The sequence below is a fragment of the Rhinolophus sinicus genome, chromosome 3 (genome assembly GCF_057876585.1).
Source record: "Rhinolophus sinicus isolate RSI-liver-muscle chromosome 3, RSI-T2T, whole genome shotgun sequence".
Lineage (NCBI taxonomy): Eukaryota > Metazoa > Chordata > Mammalia > Chiroptera > Rhinolophidae > Rhinolophus > Rhinolophus sinicus.
In genome coordinates this window covers 24,695,066-24,717,995 of record NC_142503.1, presented here as the reverse complement: position 1 = coordinate 24,717,995, position 22,930 = coordinate 24,695,066, and the positions used below count along the sequence as shown (strand labels likewise).

At 36.4% G+C, this 22,930-nt stretch overlaps 1 protein-coding gene across 1 annotated transcript in view; it reads right to left on the bottom strand.

The window, feature by feature from the left end:
• Positions 1-22,930, bottom strand: part of WDR70 (WD repeat domain 70) — a 238,384-nt gene that overhangs the window by 145,101 nt on the left and 70,353 nt on the right. The window contains exons 9-10 of the mRNA XM_074328991.2: positions 20,085-20,238; positions 2,136-2,212 (exon numbers count right to left, since the gene is read on the bottom strand). Of these exons, the coding sequence (XP_074185092.1) occupies positions 2,136-2,212; positions 20,085-20,238 (231 nt within the window). The remainder of the gene's footprint in view (positions 1-2,135; positions 2,213-20,084; positions 20,239-22,930) is intronic.

The window sequence follows — 22,930 nt, the reverse complement described above, 5'->3', positions numbered from 1 at the left end:
TTCTTCACTCCTACTGCATCTCAACTTATTATAAATCAGTTCATATTACTATGTGCTGCTCACATGAATGGCTGGTATTGGCCTGGTCAGAGCTCCCCGTCTGCTGACAATCACAGCCTTCTATTCTTTCTCTAGCCTTTTATTTTTCTTTATTCTTAACACTTATTACTACATAAAACTCTATGACTGTATCAGTGTATCTGCACCTTGTCTGTCTCCCAGCACTTACGTCCCCTGGAATGTAAGCCCCATGACGGCAGCATTAGATCCCCCCATGTACCTGACACACATGGAGAACATTGTATTTGCTGATTGAATTAGGTAGCTGGACTGACTTCCCAAAGCTTAGCACATTTCTAATTGTTACCCTCAGAGTCAAAAGCCAAGAAAGGTCAATCAAATGACCTGAATCTATTAGTGGCAGATTTCTCCAAAAGGTGGCAAAGAGTGCAAAGGGGGCCTGTGGTTAAAGGCCACTGATCCTCACTCAGAACTGTGGACAAAGACGGATGGATTCTAGATTTATGGGGGTGACCACTTTGTAAGGTGTACAAATGTCTAATCACTATGTTGTACACCTGAAACTAATATAATACTGTATGTCAACTGTAACTCAAAAATGAAAAAAAATAATAAAAGAACTATGGACAAAGAAAGCCCAATTTGTACAGTGTAAAAAGAAACTGGAACACATTTTCAAAGGTACAACAGACTAAGTCAGTGATTTGGGCAAGGAACTAAAGAATTGCTCTTTCAAGGAATGGGATAAACTACATTGTATACCCAGTAAAATGATGTCATGCTTTAGAACGTTACTGTTGTTTAGAGGATTAACAAAGTTAAATAAGTTTCTTTATATCCCATTCAAAGCCATTTAAATGTTTATTGTGGGCACTGACCTGGGAATATAACATTCAAAGTTTCTCTACTTTATTAGACCATGGAATGACTTTCTTCAAACTACCAATTTACATATCCTGGAAACCAACTTGGGTAAAGCTTCTGTAGAGCTCATAAAAGTTATTGTTAGCAACTATGAAAGCCCACCATTCAAACTGGTCCTTAAGTAGTTCTGAGAACAAGAGATTTTTTTTCCCCAATTGCTTTATTCAGCTTAAGTTTTAACCAGAATAGATAGCCTGATCCTCTGTGCTTTATTAGCTTTTTTCTCTTCCAAAATTAATATCAATTTAATTATCTTCTTATCTTACTGCACTGTATAAAGTCTTTAAATCTATACTACATGAACTCTCTATATAGTGATGGGAATCCCTGTCTTGTTTCATATTTAAATGCAAGTGGCTTCAGTACTCCAACACAAAATATAATATTTACTTTGAATTTTAGTAAATAGTTTTTTATCAGGTTTCAGTAATCTCTTCCTATTCCTATTTTACTTGGAACTTTTACTGGGAAAGACTTCTAAATTTCATTAAATGTTACAAATAGCACATTCTGGTGAACTATTCTTAATAATAAAAATGAATCATACAATACGACAATACAGGAAAAAGCTGCCCACATTGTATCTGTAATATTCTGGAGTCCTAGGCCAACAGATATAATGGAAAAGAATCTTAGTAACCATGAATCAATTTTTTCAGTTATCATTTCTAAAAACAGTCGTATGAACAATATACTTCTATTATATAAATATATTAGCAATAAAAACAATAAACATATTCTATTAGTTATTAGATTCAGATGGAAATCAGTCTTTACTATAAAAAGTAACAAGTAATTAGTCAATTTCAGTCATCTAAATCCACTTAACAGCCTCAATCTGATCCACTCTGCTCCCTAAAAATCCCCACTGGAATTTATACCAACTCTCATTTGCACAGTTTCTATATTTATTTAAATAAACCTTATACAACCAGCTGAAGTCAAAATAAAGTTAAGAAGAAGAATATATAAACATCGGGATTCCTAACACTCTATCTCCTACTTTACTGGCACGGCTGTTACAATACAAACATCAAAGAAAACAGGGTGATCACTTTGCAAGTTATATAAATGTCTGATCGCTATGTTGTACATCTGAAATTAATATAATATTGCATGTCAACTATAACTGAAAAATAAGAAAATATTAAAACATATGAATCATTACATGAATTATCAACAATACTCACGCATCATTTGAGCAAGTCATAAATTCTCCCTTTATTTTGGGATGCCATGAGCCAGTATGAAGCATTGCTGTGTGACCCTTAAAAAAATAAAAAGATAGTTAACAGAGGTAAAAAAAAAAAAAAAAAAAAAAACTGACCAGAAACTGACATAGTCTTAGAAGTAAAACTTTTTAGTCCTCTCAAAAGCACACTATTTTAATTACAAACTGATATTATTTTATCCCAATTTTATTTCATTATATGCTTTATTTCACTTCGTTTATTTGCATTTTAATTCACTGGGTAACAGGCTCCCACCCCACCCCTGCTGCCCAGGAATTAGCACCGTGCTTACGTAGAACAGGTGCTTGATAAGGAAGGAAGAAGAGGGGGAAATGACAGCCTCTCTTTAGGAAAGACAGAGAGATAGGCCCTCTTTAAAGACTATTCTCAATGGAAACAAATTAAGAATAGAAAGTATTTACGAATAATCAAGGCAAAAGCAAGAGGTTAGGAGGAAAAAAAATCCATGCTTCTTAAAAATGTGTCAACAACATGGATGGATCTTGAGAGTGTAATGCTGAGCAAAATAAGTCAGACAGAAAAAGCAAAGAACCATGTGATTTCACTGATATGTGGTAAATAAACCAAAAGCAACAAAAGAACAAGACAAACAAATGAGAAACAGAAACTCATAGACACAGACAATGGTTTGGTGGTTGCCAGAGGGTAAGGGGGGTGGGGGGTGGGGGTGGGAGATGAGGGTAAGGGGGATCGAATATATGGTGATGGAAGGAGAACTGACTCGGTGATGAACACACAATGGGATTTATAGATGATGTAATACAGAATTGTACACCTGAAATCTATGTAATTTTACTAACAATTGTCACCCCAATAAATTTAATAAAATAAATTTTTTAAAAAAATGTGTCAACAAAAGAAAAACATCTTTAAAATAATTCAGGAAGATTAGTCTTACTAAGAGCATAATATAAAAACATTGTAATTAAAACAATGTGATGTTGGTATAAGAACAGACATACATCACATCAACCACAGAGCACCTATCAAACACACACACACACACACACACACACACACACCACTTCCCTCCTGGGTAGCAAAGGCAGCTAGCGTGGTCCCATACAATAAGACAGGTTCAGACGGGGCAGAAAAGACCCTCATACTTTTTAGTGTAATAATGTCAAAGTCTTTTATTCTGAAAGGGCCCAAAATAAAGCTATGCTACAAGGAGTAAAATGTGCATATTTAAATGACTTAGAAGGAAAATCACTATAGCTCTACAGAAAGAATACATTGGAATTCGGGTACCCACACATGGGTCTGGGGACCCATCTCTAGTCCAAGTCCCCCACGATGCCTCAAGTCGTATGTGGGCAACTCCTGACATGTTGCTCATGTTTACAGGGCACACATGGGGAATACGGATGCGGAACCTCTTCCTGCAGTCGGGAGGCATGGACTGAAATAACCCCTGGAGGGACTAGATAGAAAGTTGAGATTCCATTTTCCTCTCCTGAGCACAAGACTTGTATATTCAGCTATCAACTTGACATTTCCATTTGCATGTCATAGATATTTCAAACATAATAGTTCCAATAGAGAAATCTTAATTCTCACTGCCCACCTCATTTGTGATCACTGTCTTTTCTAGTTGTTAAAGCTATAAACTTGGAAGCCATCCTTAAATACTCCATAACTATAACCCCAAAAGCCCCTCTCTACCCACCCAGATTCAGTCCGCAAGCTAGTCCTGTCAGTTGGATCCAATAATACATCTCAAATCTATCCACTTTTCTTCTTTTCGCCATTACCACTCTTATTTGAGCCAACATTATCTCAGACCCCTACATGAGTTATTATGTAACAGGTCTGTTACTAGTCTCTCTGCTTATACTCTTGCCTCATCTGCTACACACAGCAATTAACAGAGTCCATTAAAAATATACTTCTAAAAATGCCACTTGAACTCATTGTCCTCTGCTGGCTTTCTAAACTCTTTCCACGGTCTACAACAACTTACACTTTCTGGCTCCTGCTTTCTGTACATAGTCACATCTTAATAACATCACCTCAGGGTTAAATGTCAACATATGAATTTGGGGGAGACACAAACATTCAGACCATAGCACTCTCCTTAAGGGCAGCAGTACTGCATCTCCTGCAAGATTAAGTACTTGCTCTTAAGTAGCAGTGGTATTAGTTATGACAACCAATGACTGGTAATGACCATCACAATTTTATCAGCTAACCAGGTTTGTAGCATGGTTTGGGGCACTGTTCCTGCATTTCACATCAAGTGTGGTTCACCAGCCCTTCCAGCATTCTCATTACACAGAAATCAAGTAGAGTCAGCTTCTGTTGCATGCAGCTAAGAATAGGTACTGAAATCCTAGCTCATAATTTTAATCAGAGAATTTGAGTGAATCAAAATATGTATTACAAGATGTTCCAGTTTCACTCAACATAGAATATGCACACTCCACCCTATTTCTCCATCTGATTACAACAAAAAATTCTGAACAAAATAAAGGAACTACCATAAGACACTGAATAGTAGACAACAGCAAGCAAAAAGGGTATAGAACCGAGGTCTTAAGGAGCAGTGAGGTGATGAACTTCCTGGGGATGTTTTTGACTTCTGTATTTCTTGACTTAGGCTCCAGGGCAGCCTGCAACTGACAACTGAGAGAGAGAGAGAGAGAGAGAGAGAGAGAGAGAGAGAGAGAGAGAGAGAGAAACAAGCATTCACCAGAGGTTTTGAATAGGATGTAGAATCTCATAACACAATACTCAAAATATCAAGGATACAATCCAAAATTAAACATACAAAGAACCAGGAAAACCTAACCAGCTCTCAAGAAATAAGACAAAAGATGCCAACCACAAGACAACCCAAATGTTGGAATAACCAGAAAAGGCTTTAAATTGGTGTTTCTAAGCATGATACAAAAAGGGAAAGCAAACACTTTTGAAACACGCAAGGACAGAATTCTCAGCAAAGAAAAACAAACTATTTTAAAAAACAGAAATTTGGTCACATTGAAAAATACAATAATGGAAATGAAAATTTCACTGGAGGGGCCCAATAGCAGAATGGCTGTGTCAGAGGAAAGAGTCAGTGAACTTGAAGACAGAAAAATAGAAATAATTCAATCTAAACAATAGGAAGAAAAAAATGAGGAAAATCACACAGACCTATGAAATAATATCAAAAGATTTAGTATTCATCTTATATAAGACTCAGGAGGAGAAGAGAGGTGTAGAAAAGTACTTGAATAAATAATGGCTAAAAATCTCCCAGATATAAATGTACAGATCAAAGAACCTCAGTGAATGCCAAACAGGATGAACCAAAAACAAAAAACAAACAAAAAAAAGAAATTAAAAAAAAATTTTAACCTACACCTAGACACATAATAACTAAACTATTGAAAGTCAAAGATAAAGAAAAACTCCTAAAAGCAAACATAAAAAACAACACATTACACATAGAAAAACAAATGTTTGAATTCCTATAGATCACTCATCAGAAATAATAAAAACCAGAAGACAGTAGAACAACATTTTTAAAGTACTGAAAGAAAAATTCTGCCAAGTTAAATGTACAGAAATATATTTTAGGAATGAAGATGAAATAAAGACATTCTAAAATAAATCAGTAGACCTGTTTTAAAAGAAAGGCTACAGAAATTGAAAAACTGATCATATAATTCACATGGAAATTCAAAGAATAACAAAGAATTTCAAAAATTATTATTTCAAGAAATATTTATTATTTCAAGAAGAATCATGAAAAGAAAGAACAAAGTTGGAGGATTCACACCTCCCAATTTCAAAACTACCCACAAAGCTATACGGTGTGGTGCTAGCATGAGGATATACATATAGTTCAATGGAAGAGAATCGAGAATCCAGAAATAAACATTTCTAGTCCATTCCTTTTTTACAGAACAGAAAAAAACAATTCAATAGGGGAAAGAATACTCTTTTCGACAAATGACGCCAGGACAACTCGATATCCAAATGCTAAAGAATAAAGTGGAACACCTACCTCATACCATACACAAAAATTAACTCGAAATGGGTCATAGACCTAAATTAAGAGCTAAAACTATAAAACTCTTAAAAGAAAGCATAGGTGGAATTCTTCATGACTTTGGGTTATGCAATAACATCAAAGACACAAAAACAAAAGAAAAAATAGACTAGACTTCATCAAAAGTTAAAACCTTCATGTTTCAAAGGACACCATCAATAAAGTGAAAATACAATCCACAGAGTGGGAGAAAATATTTGAAAATCATTTATCTGGTGAAGGATTAGTATCCAGACTATACAAACAACTACTAGAATGCAATAATAAAAAGACAAACAACCCAATTTAAAAATGAGCAAGGATTTGAATAGACATTTCTCCAAAGGACATGTACAAATGACTAACATGTACACAAAAAGATATGCAACGTGATTAGCCATCAGGGAAACACAAATTAAAACCACACTAAGATACCACTTCACACCAACTACGAAGGTCAAAATAGAAAAAAAAAAAAAAAAAAAGGAAAATAACAAGTGTTAAGGAGGGTGTAGAGAAATTGGAACCTTTATACACTACTGGTATTTTAAATGGTACAGCCACTTTGGAAAACAGTCTGGAAGTCCCTCAAAAGGCTAAACATAGAGTTACCGTGAGACCCAGAAATTCTACTTCTAGGTATACAACCAAGAGAAGTGAAAACATATGCTCACACAAAAACTGTACATGAATGTCATAGTAGCATTATTCATAGTAGTAAAAAAGTGGAAACAACACAAATATCCATCAACTGAAGAACAGATGAATGTGGCATAGCCATACAAGGGATATTATGTTGCAATGAAAAGAAATGAAATTATCGATATATTCTACAGCCCGGATGAATTTTGAAAACATTACACTAAGTGAAAGAAGCCAGTTAGAAAGGTCTACATGTTGTATGACTCCAGTTATACAAAATATCCAGAATACGCAAATCTACAGAGATAGAAATTGATTGGTGGTTGCATAGGGCTTAGGGGGTTTGAAGGGTTGGGGATGATGGAGAAGGGACAGGGAGTTTGTTCTTAATATAACTGATTTTGTAGAGCAGTTTTAGGTTCACAGCAATAATGAAAGGAAGACAGATTTCCCATGTAGCCCTGCTCCAATATATCCACAGCCTCCCCCACCATCAGTGTCCCCCGCCAGAGGGGTTACATTTGTTACAACTGATGAATCTACCCAACACACTATTATCATCCAAAGTCCACAGTTTACATGAGGGTTCACTCTTGGTGTCGTACATTCTATGGCTTTGAACAAATTTGTGACGTGTATCCACCAGTATATATACACACTCATTTCATTGTCTTAAAAATCCTCAGTGTTCGGCCTATTCATCCTTCCCTAACTCCTGACAACCTCTGATTTTTTTGTTATCTCCAGGTATTTCTCCAGGGGTGACAAAAATGTTCTAAAATTGATTGTGGTGATGGCTGCATACACCATGAATATACTAAAGAACACTGTACATACTAAAAGTCACTGAATATACAAGTTAAATGGGTGAATTTTATGGTATATGAATTCTATTGCAGTAAAATTAAAAAGAAATGCTAAAAGAAGTTCTTAAGTGAAAGGGAAATAACAAAGAGAAACATGGAATATAAGCAATGAAGCAACAAAAGAAAGGGTAAATAAAACACTATTTTTCACCTTTAACTTTTGTTTCAAACAAAAATTATATCATTGCCTGATGGGATTTTTCAAAGTATATAGATGTAATAGACAAGACAACTACATCAGGAGTGGGCGAAGGGCCCTATGTGGTTGTACAATTTCCATTTTTTACTTGAAATGGTAAAATATTAATTCTAAATAGATTGTGTAAAATTTGTTCTCTAGAGCCCCCACTTTTAAATAACTACTCAGATCGAATAAAAATCCAACAGGTATATAAAAATAGAATTACAAAACCACACAAATAATTTAAAAGAGACAGGAGAGGAGAAGCAAGCAACAGAGAACAGAGAGACAAACAGAAAAGAATAAAACGGTAGAACTAAATCCAACCATATCGATAATTACATTAAACTTAAGTGAATTAAACACACCAATTAAAAGACAATGATTGCATTACGCATTAAAGAAACAAGGCCCAACAATATGTTTCTTTCGAAAATCCCACCTGAAGCATAATGATATAGATCGGTTAAAAATAAAGGAATGAAAAAGATAAAACAAGCACCTAGTCCCAGGACTTTACACTTGCTATTCCTGTCTGCTGGTTCTTTCTCAAATATCCATGGCTATCTGGCTGGCTCCCTCATGGATCCTTCTTTCAGGTCTCCGAAAGTCTTTCCTCAGAGAAGCTTCCCTGCGTACTCCATCTAAAAGCAGCCCGTAGTCACTCTCCATCCCCTTAACTGGCTTCCCTTTTCTTCATAGCACTTACTACCCTCTGATTTTGTTACATATATATATATATATATATATATATATATATATATATATATATATATATATATATATATATATATGTAATTTTTGTTTTCCCTTTTTTTTTTTTCACATATTTGCCTGTCTTCTCTCTGGAATACAAACCCCATGAGGGCTTTGCCTTTTTTTTTTTTTAATGCTGAGTTCTCAGTGCCTAGACTCATGTCTTGCATATAGTAGAAACTCAATAAATGTTAAATAAATGAATTTTAAAAAGAGATACAACAAGCAAATAGTAATTTTTTAAAAGCTGGAGAGGATATATTAATATCACACAAAGCAGTTGAGGAGGGACATGACACAATGATAAAGGGTCAATTAACCAAAAATACATAACAATTATTAATGTGCATACGCATGTAAAACCACAGTTTCAAGGGAAATGAACTCAAATAAAGAAGGTGTCTCAAGGAAGAGTGTTAACAACTGTGTCAAATGCTGCTGAAAGTTACAGTATTCTCAGAACTGAGAACTGACCATCAGAAAAGGATGGTATGATGAGCCAGTGCCATGACCAGAGAAGTGACTTAGGTTCCTCTCAATTCCGCGCAGCTAAGGTGCTGAAAGATAATAAACTGACTTGCTGATAGATTAAAACCCATAGGATTGTCAGGGGTCCCTTAATCTCTTTCCAAAACAAAAATGTGTCAGTCCATGGTTATTTAAGGAAAAAACAAACAAACTCTAATGCTAAGCAGTAAAGAGGTATCCAGTCTAATTTCACCCCATAAATATCTGCCTGTGGGCCCGGAAAACAGCTCTTGATTTGCAATGAAAGGAACACTTCACTAACCCAAGACTTGCCCAGCGTTTAGGGACTTAAACCTAAACTGCCTTGGCTTTGTCCATCTTGTACTCCACACACCCTCATTCTCCTCCTCTGCTTGACTCAGCTTCACCTCCGCTGACATCTCTACCTGGTCCCTTAATCTAATGCTAGTCAGTCTGCGTACCTCCCAGGCAGGTCCTAGTTTACCATTTGCTTCTCCCACTTCCAGACTCAGAAATTCTACAGATGGGAGCAGCCGAATTCAGCCCGTAGAGCCTCACTTCCTGTACTTTGTCCTACCAGCAAGCCAGCAACTAACCTTACCTATGCAGGCCCTTGAAGGCAGGCCCCAGAAAAGAGGTCTCTTACTGATATCTGATTAGAGTTGAAATAGCATCTTGGAATATAAAGGCTATTTTTAAGAGGCCAAAAGAAAATGATCCCTGCTACAAAGAACATTAAGGTAAAAGAACCTGTGGTCTTCTTAGCTATTGAGTACCCAGGACATGAGCACAAACAGTAAGTTAAACTGAAAAAAATCTGAAAAACTGTGAGTGTTGTTTCTTGTTTATAAAGACAGAAGCATGACAAAGGCAACGGGAACGATAAGCAGCCTGTATGAAAACAGCGACCAAGATTAGTCATAACAGAAATGAAGTTCAACTAAGGATTCTTAAATGGACCAAAACAGAACCAGTACCATGGCTAACTAGTGGAAAAAACTTTAAAGTGACACCTACTAAAGAACAGTCAGTGACTAAAACACTTTTTCATCAAATAAACTACTTTTTCCCTCTTTCTCCTTTATCTAAACAAAGGCACTTACTTCTGAGGGAGAAAAAAAATCCCTTCCTTGATTTAACAGGCTTAACTGGAAACAGCCTAGAAGAAAGAATTAAGCATCTATTTGTTTCTCATAATATGCTATACTTTGCAAAAAAAGAGTATTACTGATGCACGACCAATGTTGGCTTCCTCTACACACACACACACTCACACACACACACGTGTACACACACGCACACACGCACACACGCTTGATCTGTCCACACTCCTGTGGCTGCCCCTATGACAAAAGCTGCAAAACAGCTGCTCTGCTGCAGTGCCATTTGCAGTCCCGAGTTTCAGGAATGATGAGCTAACAGATGCAACTCCTATGAAGAGATGAAATGCAACAGGGAATCTACTATGAGCTTTGATCCAAAAGTTCTTCTTAACCAGAGTCCATTCACAGGCTTTCAAAAATCACCAAACTTCTTGAAATTGTCAGCACAATTTTATGTGAGTACTCTTTACTGGAGAAAATGTTCAGAGATTTAATTGCGGAGCTGGCAAACTTTTTCTCTCAAGGTCCAGACAGTAAGTATTTTAGGCTTTGCCGGCCACAGGTCTCTGCTTCACTACTCAGCTCTACCAGTATAGCACAAAAGCAGCCATAGACAATAGTAAATAAATGGGCATCGCTGTGTTACAATAAAATCTTACTTATATAAACAGGGCGCAGGTTGGATTTCGCCCACAGGCCTAGTTCACCAACCCCTGTTGCAATCCATCACACTCTTAGTCATTTCCTTCTGTGAATCAAGGACTCTGAAGTCCAAGTCTTTCTAATTCCTGAGCAATTTTAAAATCCATTTGAACACATCAAAGCGATAAGTTCATTCTTTTTTTATCTACTCATCACCAATGACCTAATATTTCAGCAACCCCAGCTATGGCTAATTCTGCAATTACCACACATGGTTCCTCTTCTGAAATCATGAACTTCCAGTATTTATTGGTTTAACAAATATTTATCATTTGGTATGTTCTAGGCTCTAGATAGTCCCCGTATTAGTCACACAACCTCCTATCACCCTTTCATTTTCAATACCCTAAACTTCAACTGCTCTCTCAATATAAACCTGAGTGTCTTTCTGCTGTACCTACAATGAACAATTTTTATTCTGGAATAACTCCCTCCTCCCCGTCACTGTATTCCATTCAAACACGCAAGGGTATCATAGGAATATGCAGAATGGTCGTCCCTACGAATTGACATTCCATAACCCTTAATGCTCCCACTATTCTTCTAGTAATTTTTCTCTGACAACTATCAATTGTTATTTTAAGTTTTTACTAACCTACTGATGGCCTCATCCCAACATCTGGGAACACAAAACTAGGAAACGACCCTGCCAGTAGATGGTGACGCCTTCAACTTCCTGTCTAAGGCCCACCCCCTATAAACGCATCTGCACATGAGCCCATCCTTAGCCCTCCATTCCCAGTGTACATACATTCCCGCCTTCCACTCAAAGCTAACTCCTGCTCTTAGGCTTAATCACAATCACCACCATCTTCTCAGGGACTAGCATTTTTACTTAGTGTGAGTTTTTATTTTTTGTTTGTTTGTTTTTGCAGAACTATATTAGTTTTCTATTGCTGTGTAACAAACTACCACAAACGTTGGGGCTTAAAACACCTCCAATTTATTAGCTAACAGTTTTATAGGTCAGAAGTCCTATCACAATGTGGCTAGATTCTCTGTTCAGGTCTCACAGATGAATTGGGAGGTCGGTAGGGTTGCATTCCTTTCTGGAGGCTCAGGGGAAGAATCCGATTCCAAGCTCGCTTAGGTTGTGGCAGAACCCACGTTCCCCATGGGTGTAGGACTGAGACGCCTTCCTTGTTATCTTTCTGCTGAGGGCTGCTCTCAGCACCGAGAAGCCTCCCTCGCCACATGGATTCCTCCATCTTCAAAGCCAGCACATGAGACTCTTTCTCATGTTGAATCTGAATTAGACAAAAGACATGCCCCCAAATTTCTGCAAAACAACCCCTTCTTTATCTGTAGCTCCTGTTGAAATAGATAAGGATTAATATCCTACTTAGAAGCTGGTTTGGTTGAGAAGACCTATGAGGCTGAGTTTCTTGGAAGAGTCTTCGGTGTAACTACATACTCTGACTTTATCTTTCTAAGGTTTTAGCTAAAGATTATACAGCCACACCCTTGGTTTTTCCTCTGTACCACAATTTCAGAAGTAATTTCTTCATTTCAACATTCTTTGCCATCTGTATAGGCTCAAAATTAACTAAGTCATCTAGTCCTGGTTCCCTTTTATCAAGACTCTTTCAATTTATCTTTCTTCGCTCATATTTTATTATCGGCAGCAAAACACTTTGCTTGGATATCTCCTTAGGTATTTTCCCAACTTCATCACTCTAGTTCTGCTTCCATCGTCAAAGCCAGCAACAGAGAATTTCCTTCCAGTCAAATCCCTCCCACACTTCGAATCTCTTTTGCCAGGAAGAGCCCAGTCTCTTTTAAGGGCTCACCTGACCAGGTCGGATCCACTGAGGATAAGCATCCTTTTCTAAGGCCAAGTCATATAATGTAACCTAATCACAGAGGTAGCTCATCACTCTCACGGTTCCCATCCACAGTCATGGGGTAGAAATCTGTCTACAACAAGAACCACTGTTCTGAAACTCCTTTCTAGGTACCGTAGCATTGAACAAATGAGCAAATATAAGGATGCTGTTGCAAGCCCCGTTTCTCACTGTTGGAGAAGTCAAATACAAACAGGAATAGCTAAAGCTCGGAGGTTGAATTAGAGTTTGATACATCAGTGTGCACTAACTCATGACTTTTTACATGTTTTTTTTTCTTAATTGGTTGGTTTATCTCCCCACCCAGCTCTGTCTTCTGAAATCATCTAGAAGCAATGACATCTCAGCAGCAATACACATATCTAATGCCCAGATCTTGATTTATAAATAGAATTCCCTATTAAAGGCAGCCATGGAAGAACCGGAGAAAAGGGCAACATCATGGCAGGACAAGTACAAGATGAGTCTGGAACCTTTTGTTGTCCCAGAGTATAAGAAAGTACCCCCAAAATGATGGGGATACATTAAAAGGACAGAAACTAGTGTGAGGCAGTTTCTATTAGATAAAAAACTCTGGAAGTATTCAGGTAGTGGAAAGAAACACAATGTACTTCAAATCACTGCACTTCTTAGAGTTAATGTTTACAGTTAAAACCATCAGTTAAAATTGCTTAAAAAACAAACAAAAATATACCTAGATTCACAGTTTAAAATATTTTACTGCTTAGGAAACAATATTTACCATTAAAAAGTTATGACTAATATTTCATCTCAAAATACAGGGCAATATTTTTTTTCTTTTATTTTTTTTTAATTTATTTATTTTTTTAAAATTTATTGGGGTGACAATTGTTAGTAAAATTACATAGATTTCAGGTGTACAATTCTGTATTACATCATCTATAAACCTCATTGTGTGTTCACCACGCAGAGTCAGTTCTCCTTCCATCACCATATATTTGATCTCCCTTACCCTCATCTCCCACCCCCCACCCCCCTTACCCTCTGGTAACCACTAAACTATTGTCTGTGTCTATGAATTTCTGTTTCTCATTTGTTTGTCTTGTTCTTTTGTTGTTTTTGGATCTTGAGAGTGTAATGCTGAGCGAAATAAGTCAGACAGAAAAAGCAGAGAACCATGTGATTTCACTGATATGTGGTATATAAACCAAAAACAAGGGCAATATTTTAGAGCTGTTGGATATCAGAATAACTAATTACATGTACTATTCAAATATTAATAAAGCATTTGAAAATATTTTTTCCTGAAATTCCTTCTAAAGATTCTAATTTCCATAATTGAAGTATATTCATGGAGAAGTCACCCACTAAAAGGTCCAGGCATTCTGATCCTGTCCTCTCCCACTTCAGTCACGTCCAGAGTCAAGTACCACTTAACATACGTTCTGAGAACTGCATTGCTAGGAGATTTCGTCGTGGTGCTACCACCAGGGTGAACATACAAACCTAGATGGTACAGCCTACTACACACCTGGGCGGTATGGTGTAGCCTATTGCTGTACTGAATGAACACTGTAGGCAATTGTAACACATGGTAAGTATCTGTGTTATCTAAACATAGAAACAGGACAGTAAAAATATGGTATAAAAGATAATAAATGGTTCACCTGTATAGGGCACTTACCATGAATGGAGCTTACAGGACTGGAAGTTGCTCTGGGTGTCAGTGAGTGAGCGGTGAGTGAATGTGAAGGCCAAGGGCATGATTGCACACAACTGCAGGCTTTATAAACACTGCACACTTAGGCTACACTAAATTTATAAAACGAGATTAAATCAAGCACAAGAGAAAATGATGCAATCAAGAGTCGCGGTAAACACGAGATGTCTGAGGCTGCTGCCAGCATAACACGGCATACTGTTTTAACAGTAAACTGTTTTTTAATAAGTAGAAAGCCTACACTCTAAAATAATGATAAAAAGTATAGCACAGTAAATACATGAACCAGGAATGGTCATTTATTATCATTACCAAGTACTATGTACTGTGCATAACTGTGTGTGCTACGCTTTCACATGACTGGCAGCACAGCAGATGTGTTTCACCAGCATCACCATAAACATGCGAGTCATGTGTTGCACAGTGACACAATGGCTCCGATGTCACTAAGCAGTAGAAATTTTTCAGCTCCTTATAATCTTATGGGACTATTATATATGCAGTCCTTGACCAAAATGCTATGCGGTGCCCAACTGTAATTAAGAAATAAATGGCACAGATTGTTTTGAAGTTGAAAAGAGCTGAAGACAATCCAAGGGAAATGTACTTAATATCAACTGTAGGTAAACTGACAAAAGTTTAACAAATGAGACTGTAGAAGTATTATCATAGTCATTCACTTACTAATACTCTATCAAGACACTTTAGAATTTAAATATTGATTTGTCATAAAGTTTTATATATATTTGTTCTGGAGTTCTGAGGGACAGAAATTACAGTTACACATTTATGGGCTCTCATCCAAAGAGCCCCATTTGAATCCCAAGCAAAGTATGTGCGTAAGAATTCAAAGTAATAGAGAAAAACACTCTGACTGGAAGTAACATACCAAAATTCTGATTTAGAATAAGTGAGTTTTAGAAGACAATATAACTATAGTTTTAAAAGTATGTTTTTGGATGGCTTAACGGTTGATTCTGTTTATCCTTGTCCTACTTTCCCAATCACCTAAACCTGAACAAGTAAAGTCCCATTTCCAAGATAAAATAAGTTTTATTGTACCTTATTTCATTTTATTTAAAATTATTTATTTAAAATTATTTTAAAATATCAAATACATGGTGATGGAAGAACTGACTCTGGGTGGTGAACACACAATGGGATTTATAGATGATGTATTACAGAATTGTACTCCTGAAATCTATGTAATTTTACTAACAATTGTCACCCCAATAAATTTTTAAAAAATTATTTTGAAATAATAGTTTAAAGAAGCAGGAAAACCTGATTTTTTTCAAAAGATATTTTATGGAGAACACAGACCACAAAACAGAACGAGCAGTGTCCCACCCCAAGGCCTCTCATTCCCACCCCCACAGCAGCCCCTGAGGAACCAGCATACAATCCCAAGATTCTGAGGAATACGCAAAATATGGCTCCAAGCAATAACTGAAGTAAAGGTTCTGGTGTGATCAGAAAAAGATTTTCAGATGCATAAGGAAAAAATACATATAGAAATTGAAATGTTAATAGTGATTATATTTGGGTAGTAGAATTGTGAGTAATGTTTCCTTCTTTTTTTATTTTCTAAATTTTCTATAGTCGACAGGAATTATTGTTAGAAACCTAATAAACTTTATTTTTAAAGGGTATAAGTGTAATTACCCTCCCTGTAATGTATTGTGTTGCCGTACGTAACAGAAAAAAATTTCTGTACCACTATAAGTGCACTTAAAAAATACATATATCTACATATACACACAAAAAAAATGATATAAAGATTAGAGATACAAATTTAACAAGATAACAATTTGACAATATAATTAGAAAGGCCTGTTTATATTTGAAGTACTTAATATTTTATCATAATAGATCAGATATATTTAATTGTTTCCTTTAATAGCCTATTCGTTGAATTGCCAGTAAAGCCACAGTTACTAATTATTCTTGGAATCAAAAAAGAGGTTAAAAAGTTAAGAAAAAAAGTGTTCCACGAAATCTACTGCTTTCAAATAATAATTCTTGCATTTCCAAAACACATCACTCAAGCTAAACACTATAATTAAGATACCAGTAACATTTCCTAGACAAGTAAATGATCAATTAATTATATTTGCCTCTGGGAAATGGAGAGAATAAATATTAACCATGGTTTTGAAATCAAAATGGAGATAATATTAGGCAGGTGAGGGGGCAGTTATAATATAGTTACAATACATAATTTTTTTACGTATTAGTAATTAATAGTGTTTTAATTTCCTGTATTTCTACCTAGACTTGGTTATCTATCCTTTTCCTACTTTCCTAATCATCTTACTACATGTACTATTATATATGTTTAAGTCTGAGATTGCAGAAATAGCCTGACACAGAACCACTCAGATTCCTTTCTTTTCTAAATTTTCTTGGCTGAAACCTAAATCAACAAAGTATTAGTGTTTTTATAATGTAAGTAGCCTTGAGTGACTGAAATCATTACAGACCTTGGAGGCTGGCAAAAATTGATCTTACTCACATTTTTTAAGAAAAATTGTCTCTGGTATGCACAAACTAAAAAAAAAGAATAAATTAAATAGGAGTTTTTTAAGCCTTCATTTCCACAAACCAGTTGTTTAAAATAAAGTTTGGATTCCCAGAAACTTCAAATAAAATGGATGAAAACAGAACTATTTGAGTTTAAGATAGAGAGAGTGATCTGGAGACCCATCTGCTTTATTTCCTTACCACAATCACCCTCAAAACAATGTCTGGTAGAATCCCGAGGGATAATTTTAAGGAGAGGGGAATGAGAAACTCTGGTAGAATACATGGGGGGAAAAAAACACTATTCAAGCCATCATTATAATATAATTGTATATAATTTTATCTGTAAATTATATTTGAATTCTGTTGGAATAATCTAACATACTGGACACGCAATGAACAATTAATAAATAAACAAAAGGCATCAGATTGCAATCCTCATTAGAATTGAGAGTCACTTCAATGGAGTACAACAGAGGGCAATCTGAAACATACTTTATTCCAATAGGTCAACCTATAGCACCTAAAATAGATTGCAGTCAATTCTCATTATTCACAGTAGTTATGGTGTATAAAGCCCTGCAAACATTGAATTATCGAATACAGGATTCGATTTCTGAAAGCTTCTAGTTATATTTTCATCAACCAATCAATAAAGGTAACCCCGTATAACACGGCACTTCAATAACATGGTTCGAGAATTGGGGAAAACCCTCGTACAACACGGCATCCTAGAACACAGTTTCACTCTAACACAATTTGAGAATTAAAGAAATCCCCAAACAACACGGAGCACAATACCGTGTTTTTCCGAAAATAAGACCTAACCTGAAAATAAGCCCTAGCATGATTTTTCAGGATGACATGACCTGAACATAAGCCTCAATGCGTCTTTTGGAGCAAACATTAATATAAGACCTAGTCTTATTTTCGGGGAAACACGGTAAGAGATTTTAAGAGCAAAAAATATCTCATTCGAAATTAGGGAAATCCCCGAACAACACAAAACGTAATAAAAGCTTAGTAGTGATGACGAAGAAAACATTATTTAATACATATTAATATGCTATGCTTGTGATGAAAATTGCTTTAATAAAGATATTTCTCTTAATTATAACAATACAATAGTATGTTTTTTTAATTTTTGAAACCTAACCCCCTTTTTTGTACAAGTTCTTTGTTTCGTATAACACGGATTCACATAACAAGGCATTTTTTAGGAACCTAACAACCATGTTATATACAGGGTTACCTGTATATAGCCTCGTTTTATGTATGTTTGTGTTTAAGGACACCTTGTTTTATATATATATATAATATATTCATTATATATATTGTACATTATATCATTATATATATATGTATATTCATTAACATTGAACTCAAAGCCAACAGAGCACTATAACTCATTCCTGAATGAAGCTTGTCTAACATGCATTTTCTCTGTAAAGCACATCACAGACTTCTTGCACTTACGAACACTAGACAGGACTGCAGTACTTCAGCACTGCATGTAGGGGCCATTTTAAACAGCAAAATCACCAACAAAAAGCACAAAAATAAGAAAAAACATAGTATTAAACAGACCACAAAAAGGACACTTGACTACAGTATGAGAGCTGAAACAAAAGGCAGACAGAGCATCACTTAGTTCCAATTCTTTTTTGTTGCTGAGTGCAAGTGCATGTCTGCAAGTGACCATGAAAGCAATCCTGAGTATTCGCTTTGGGGTTACAAAATAATTTTAGGAAGTAGGTGAGTTTGCAAATACAGAAACCATGAATAATAAGAATAAACTATATTTTCTTAGACAATCAAATCTCATACAAGATTTTTATATAGACACAAACCATGAGGATTAGTGTGTCGAGAAGGTACTAGACAGGCGGGGAAGAAAGAGTAAAAATCAGAATTAAAATGAAGGCTCAAAATTCTGCATCGACCATATCCATTGACACTTTAATAGATCTGTGGTAGACTGCATTATTGTTACGAATCCATCAAGCTTTCCTGTATCCAAAACCTTTGACATGTGATACTTTAGATCTTCTCAATAAAGACTGGAAATACTTCTCCACTGTACTGATGTTACCCATGATCATGTGATTTGTTTTGGCCAATGGAATGTTCATGGACATGATATGAGCAAAGGCTTTAAATGTGATTCCAGAGTTGGGGTTTCCTTCTTGTCTATCCTCACCATGAGAAAAACATGCCTTCACAGAGTTGACTGGTGCAAGGAGGAACAGACACATACAGAACAGACCTAGACTCTTTCTGCAGCTTGGAGCCAAGCCTAGCCAACAGCAGCCAACCCACAGATACGTTAGCAATTATAAATAAGCCATTAAGTTATAGCATTATTGTGGCTATAGTTAATTGATATTTAATATACTTATACATTAATTTTAAAATATCATTATCCCACTAAAAATCTTTATATAAAAAAGGTTGACAAGACCCTCTTTCCTTCCTGTCCTAAAGCCTGGTACACAGTAGTTTTGTGGTAGATACGTTTCCAAAGATGGCTGCATCCATATCTCCCATCCCACATGATATTTAAATGTGATCTTGCCAATCACCCATCAGTTGGTAGTCTATCTCCCCTCTCCCTAAATTTGAGCTGTCCCTATGATGTTATGTAAGACTTGAAGCCAGACCTTAAGAAATCTAGAGTTTCCATGTTCATCCTTCATGAAACCCAGACATCAAGCAAGGAGTCAGACCCCACTAAGTCTACCACATTATGAAAAATCCCAAACTCGACATGTGGAGTGGGTGGAGGGGAAAGGGAGAAGGGTGGAGGGGAGAGGAGGAAGAGAAAAAGAGATGCCATGGGGTAGAGCACCAATTGTAAACCACCTGAGTGAGGCCATTTTGGAACTGATAACCATCCAAGGGACCCAGCTGACATGATATGGAGCAGAAGAACTTTTTGGTCAATCCACAGAATTGTGAGAAATAACAAATTGTTTAAAACAAGACACTAATTTTTGGGGTGAATTAGGGCAACTCCAACAAGTTGTTAACAAATGTGTGCTGAATTAATTAAATTCACTAAAATACTTGTTTAATGCTTACCTTGGTGTTGGCCATGTCTACAATATACTGGTCTCCTTTTATACATTCCATTACTTCAAAACCATCTCTGTCAATCACTTTGGCTTGAGAACTTCCAGATACAACAAGAATCATATCTCCTGTGTTACTATACTGTAATGACTTGATCTGATGGCTATGCAAAAGAAAAAGAAAATAATCTGGTAAGACCCTGGGCATAATGTTTATACTTTAACCACATTAAACGCTGTCAGAGAAAAAGTCACACGACTGCACAAATAATTCTACAAAATAAGGAACATCAACCTCAAATGGGCCTTCAACACCAGTGGTGGTTCTGTTGGTTCTCTTCTCCCACTCTCCATGTCAATCCATTAAAATCTCTACTCCAAATCTTCAATCCAACCAACTCTCCCTCCTCCAGCTGTTGATTCTTACAGCTCTTTCCCAAAAGAAACAAATAAGAACTGCCTCAACTTCCTCCCATTAATGTTATAAACTTATCTTCATCTGAACTCTCTTCTTCTCTTTGATTACAATATTGGAAATGAACCACTTCCTGCACAAAGCAATTCTACTACCTACATTCTTGATCCCATCCTTTCCAGTCTCCTCGGGAACTTCTAATGAGTATCTTCTCTCTCTTCCCCTTGACAGGTTCACTGTTTTAACAAGTTTTCATCTCCTGTATTATCTCTTCAGCACCATAGTATCCTTTCCACCCTCCCCACTCCACTAAAACTAATCTTGCCATTGTGGCTGTAGTGAATGTTGTGGTGTGCCACCCAGATTTTACCCCTCCAGGGTCAAAGTACTCATTATCCCAGATCCCAGGATCTGGCTTACTGATGGCTAACAACTAAATCCCCAAGAATTTCCCTAAGTTGCAGAGAACTCCCTCACCCAAGTTTATGTTACCATTCCAAAGCAGCTCACATTCAATGACTGGTTGACAAGCAGTAAGGTGGCCCAGCCCTCTGCTTCAATATGGGATGTCTTGGAAGGGTTATTCTAGCTTCAGCAAGCCCTGCAGGATCAGGTGAGGCTGCTCTTGCAATTACATGGCAAGTCAATTCTCCATCTTCCTAATGCTCCTTCCCTTGCACCTTCTCTCACGGGGGTTGATCCCAGAAACATTGCTCAACAAACCTCCTGTATGCAAATTCTGAAGTTTTAAAGTATGTTTTTGAGGAACCTGACCTGAGAAAGTTGGTATCAAAAGTGGTCCTATGAAGTTGACTCCCAAATGAGATTTTGGAGCAGTATCAATCCCTGACTAGCCAGCAATGAAGAACCATCACTGATGGTATGCCGTCTCTGATATGTACAGCAGTGCAATGGCAATTTCTAAAAGGTTATCAGAGAAAGGGAAGGCACTGGCTGGTGCAGTATTTCAGGCATTTAATTACTACTACAAGAAAAATAGTAATTAAAAGAACTATGGAATTGGATAGCTATTGCTAGGGGCACTCAATACAACGAAGACAATGAAAGGCTCAGAATGATTAATCACCAATTAAAGACAACATTGAGAAGACAGAGGTTATTGTTCTCTGCCAGGTCAGTGGTATGCAGTCACTGACCTGGGAAAGCGTGTCTTTCTAATTCTGCTAGAGAGGAGGACCAAAAGCAGTTGACTTTCCCATACAACCCATGCAACCAACAGCAGCATACACGCACATGCTTGAACCAGGGCTATATTAATTTTCCTTTGTCAAACATAGTCCCAAGGAACCTGGACCATCTGGACAATCCAAAAAAATTCATTCTGGTCCTTAATCTTCATATCATTATGCTAATTGAATCAGATGAGCAAAAAGTAACAAGTACATTGATAAGAAACATGGTCTCAGGGAAATGAGTGATAAACCCTAGAAAAGATCAAGAAATCGAGACCAAGGATATGTTGGGAAGATGCATGTAGATCGACAAATGAAAATGGACACCAAGTATGAAGGTCTTTGTATCACATGTTAACCACAGAAAACATCAACTTCAAAACAGGTAATGAACAACCAAGTTGCTAATGCAATAGTCTTATAAATAAAATAGCAGTGGTGCAAAGGATGAAAGTTATGTATGGGACCAAGAACAACTCTCCAAAGTTGACCTAACTGTTGCTGATAATGAAGGTCCATCAGAGGCCTATGGTGAACCACCCTTCCAAAATTAACACTAACAAATATTAATTTTTAAAAATTAATAAAACAAAAACAACAAATGAACAAACAAAAAACAACTTATAGATATAGACAACAAAATGGTGGTTCCCAGAAGGGAAGGGGGGTGGGGGAGGATGAAGAGGGTAAAGAGGGTCAAATACAAGGTGATGGAAGGAGATTCTTTCAGTGATAAGCACACATTAAACAAGTGTATTATAAAGTTGTACACCTGAAATTCATATTAACTAATGTTACCCCAATAAATTTAATTTTTTTAATTATATAAAGGGAGGGGGATGGTTCTCAAATGTCCCTAAGAATGAAACTGTGTAACTCACCTCATCCTGTTTGTTATATCTCCACAGGACTTATCACCATCTGTTATTATATGTGTTTTGTTTGTAGTTGGTCTTCCCTCACTAGATGGAAAGCTCTATGAGGACAGGGCTATAGTTATATAGTATCCTATGCTCAAAACCTGAAACAATAACTGGCACACAGGAGGTGCTCTATAAATATTTGCCAAGTGGATATAAATTTTAGAAAAATTCCACCTATATCTGTCTATGATGTGTATAAACATTAATAAGGAGGTTACAATACAATACGCACAGAATGGTACTCATTTTATAAAATAAAGTATTTACATATGGGAGTATGAAAAGCTAGAAGGACAAATACCACAATGTTAATAGTAGTCACCTC